General features: G+C 39.2%; 1 protein-coding gene across 1 annotated transcript; it reads left to right on the top strand.

Moving 5' to 3' along the window:
• The first annotated feature begins 2,081 nt into the window (after nt 1-2,081).
• Nucleotides 2,082-2,609, top strand: LOC127137892 (E3 ubiquitin-protein ligase XBAT33). Its single transcript, XM_051064299.1, has one exon. The coding sequence runs from the start codon at nt 2,082-2,084 to the stop codon at nt 2,607-2,609; it is 528 nt and encodes a 175-aa protein (XP_050920256.1).
• The last annotated feature ends 453 nt before the right edge of the window (nt 2,610-3,062 follow it).

Raw genomic sequence — 3,062 nt, 5'->3', positions numbered from 1 at the left:
GATGAAGCACCGCCGGAGAACGGAGGAACCGTTGGTTCAGGTACATAGTTGGTTGGAGACCACCTTTGTGGCACCCAATCACCCCAACCAGCATTGTCATCAGCTGCAGGCACATCTGCTTCGTTCACATCATGCATTTCTTCATCAGGTTGGTCTTCAACTACATGAATTCGTTCAGAAGGCACATCAAAATTATAGATCCTTGTTTTGGATTTCCTTTCAAAGAAATAGAAACATTGACGTTCCTTGTCCCACCGATATCCCATATGAGATAAAGTGGAAGAGTCAAACTCTTGAGCAGCAGATGGTGATATGAGAGGAACTAAAGGGATTGCAACATTCCAGAACGTAAGAATTTTCATGATTTGAGACGCATAACCAAGAGCAACATTCTTGGCACTGTTACGCACAAAAAAGAGACACTTCACAAAGTAATTTGCCCAATTCAAGGGAACCTTATTTTGAAGAGTATACAAGAGATGAATGCCTGCCCTGTCTAACCTAGAATGTCCACTGTTTGCTGGACGCAGAATGTGCGAGATAATCCACTGAAGTATACGAGGAATTTTCTTAATCATACCAGACGTAACCTGTTCATCCTCACCCAGCGGTCTGTCCAATTTCAAGATAGATAGAGTAAACTCCTTCAGGTTAAAGTCAGTATCAAACTTCAAGTCATGCCAAGTCTTGAAATTATGCGACGGAAGCGGAATTTGAAACACTGTTTCCCAATCAGCAGCCTCAAAAGTATAGGTTCTGACACCAATAGAACACTTAAACATATATCCTTTACCAGATTGTAAGCCAGCATAAAATGCACGGATAAAATCCTCATGGTAATCATCCTTTGTAGTAAAAAATGAACCAAGTTTTTGTGCATTAAGGAGTTCAACCACATCATTGAGATGCAGATGAATAGCATCATGTTTATCGAAGACATGGGGTTTCATAACTAACCTTGTCTTGAAAGAATCCTCAAACTCAGTAGCAATTGCAGGATGAAGCAAATCTAAGGCATTAGGAGGAATTTCTGGTAACTGCTGAGAAGTGTCAACCGGTTCCTTTCCTTTTCCTTTTCCCCCTGCTCTAGCCGGAATGATTCTTGGAGGCATGGTGATGAAAAATTGAAGAAAAGTGAGATGAATTTAGGGTTTTGGAGAGAATGATGATGAAGGAGATTAGGGTTAGTGTCATACCCCGATTTTGGTCCTGAATTTTTTATGTTTTTTATTTTTGTTTAGCATGCTTGGCCTAACCTTACTTTGGTTTTATATGAGGATTGGTTTTGGTCCAAAGTCATGGTGTTGTTCATGTGATTGTTAATGCACATATGGTCTTGGTCATCCAAACGACCAACCCTCTTGTGTCACAAGCCAATTGCCAATCATGCCACTTGATTCATGAATATCCCTTTCAAATCCTAATCTTATACCATCATTTCATGGCCATGTTAACACATACTACCAGTCAAGTCATGTTCTTTTCAAAGTCAAGCATTCAAGTCATAAAATAAACCAATTGTAAAACAAATTTCAAACCATTTCAATTCATTTCACATCATTTCTAAACTATCACATTTGATTCTACATAAAAAAAAGGGGGTACAAGTCTTGACAATTTTGACCAATTGTTGACTTTGATCAACAGCGGACTTTTTGGTCAACATTGACCAAAGTCCCCAAAACCCAAAAGCCCTAATTTTTACCACAATCATCAATCATTTGTCCATTTACAAGAAGAATGCAAATAAATTTGAATTTTAACCAATTGTTGACTTTGGTCAACAGTTGACTTTTTGGTCAACTTTGACCAAAGTCAACCCTATGTCATTGGTCATCCCTAATCACTAAATGGTTGGTCATAACCTTCATTCCATTTTCCCATATGTTTCTTTCTTCATACAAAAAACAACTCCACGACCACCACCATTCCAAGTTCCAACCTTTTCACCTTCATTCTCTTTCAACTGCCAGATCACCATAAAAAATAAATCCAAAGTTTTCATTTTTCTTCAAATCATAAACACCCCATTTTTTATTGTTTGAATCCACCATTGTTTTTCTTACTAGATTTCATCACAGATGGGAAATTCTTTTGGGTGTTCGGCTTCTGGCGAGAGATTGGTAGCTGCGGCGAGGGATGGTGATTTGGTTGAAGCAAAGATGCTTTTGGAATTCAATCCTAGTCTTGCCAAATACTCAACCTTTGGTGGTCTTAATTCACCTCTTCATTTTGCTGCTTCCAAGGGTCATAACGAGATTATGGCATTGTTGCTTGAGAAGGGAGCTGATGTGAATTCAAGAAATTATTGTGGACAAACAGCTTTGATGCAAGCTTGTAGACATGGTCATTGGGAAGTTGTTCAGACCCTTATGCTCTATCGATGCAATGTTATGAAAGCAGATTATCTCAGTGGGAGGACAACTCTTCACTTTGCCACTGTCAGTGGGCATGTCAGATGCATTAGACTTGTTGTGGCTGACTTTGTTCCAAGTGCTCCTTATGAAACTCTACATGTTAGCGTGGATGCTGACGTGGGTGATGGATCAAATACGAAAAGAAAAAAACGAACAAAGTACGTTGTCCAAGTTTGTAAACAAGACGGATGATGCTGGCATTACCGCACTTCACATGGCTGCGTTAAACGGGGGCGGGAAGCACTCCATTGCATTATGCTGCTTGTGGTGGAAACTTAAAATGCTGCTCAGTATCCAGACAATCCTATAAGACAACAGAAGAAAGATGTAAAAGAACTGGTACAGATCTTGTCTCGAATGTACCCTTGTAGTGAATGTGCAAATCACTTTAAAGAAGTTCTTAGATCAAATCATGTACAGTCGGGGTCACATGCTGAATTTTCTCAATGGCTATGTCATGTGCATAATGTTGTCAATAGAAGCATCGGCAAACCAATTTCCTGCATTGAAAAGTACAAAGATGGAGTGGTCAAAGCCAATTTGTCAACAAAATTTAGCATCATTTAGCACCTCGTATGTATGATTATGTGAAAGAGTATTTGAACTAGAAGGGAGGTCGCAATCTTTTGGAAAATCTTAACAACA

The sequence above is a fragment of the Lathyrus oleraceus genome, chromosome 4 (assembly GCF_024323335.1).
Source record: "Lathyrus oleraceus cultivar Zhongwan6 chromosome 4, CAAS_Psat_ZW6_1.0, whole genome shotgun sequence".
In the NCBI taxonomy this organism is placed as follows: Eukaryota; Viridiplantae; Streptophyta; class Magnoliopsida; order Fabales; family Fabaceae; genus Lathyrus; species Lathyrus oleraceus.
Note: the sequence above shows the minus strand (reverse complement) of the source record. Positions and strands in the feature narration are given on the sequence as shown.

Excerpts from the sequence above, each read along its gene's own strand:
- LOC127137892 (XM_051064299.1), top strand. The coding sequence starts at position 2,082 with ATGGGAAATTCTTTTGGGTGTTCGGCTTCTGGCGAGAGATTGGTAGCT.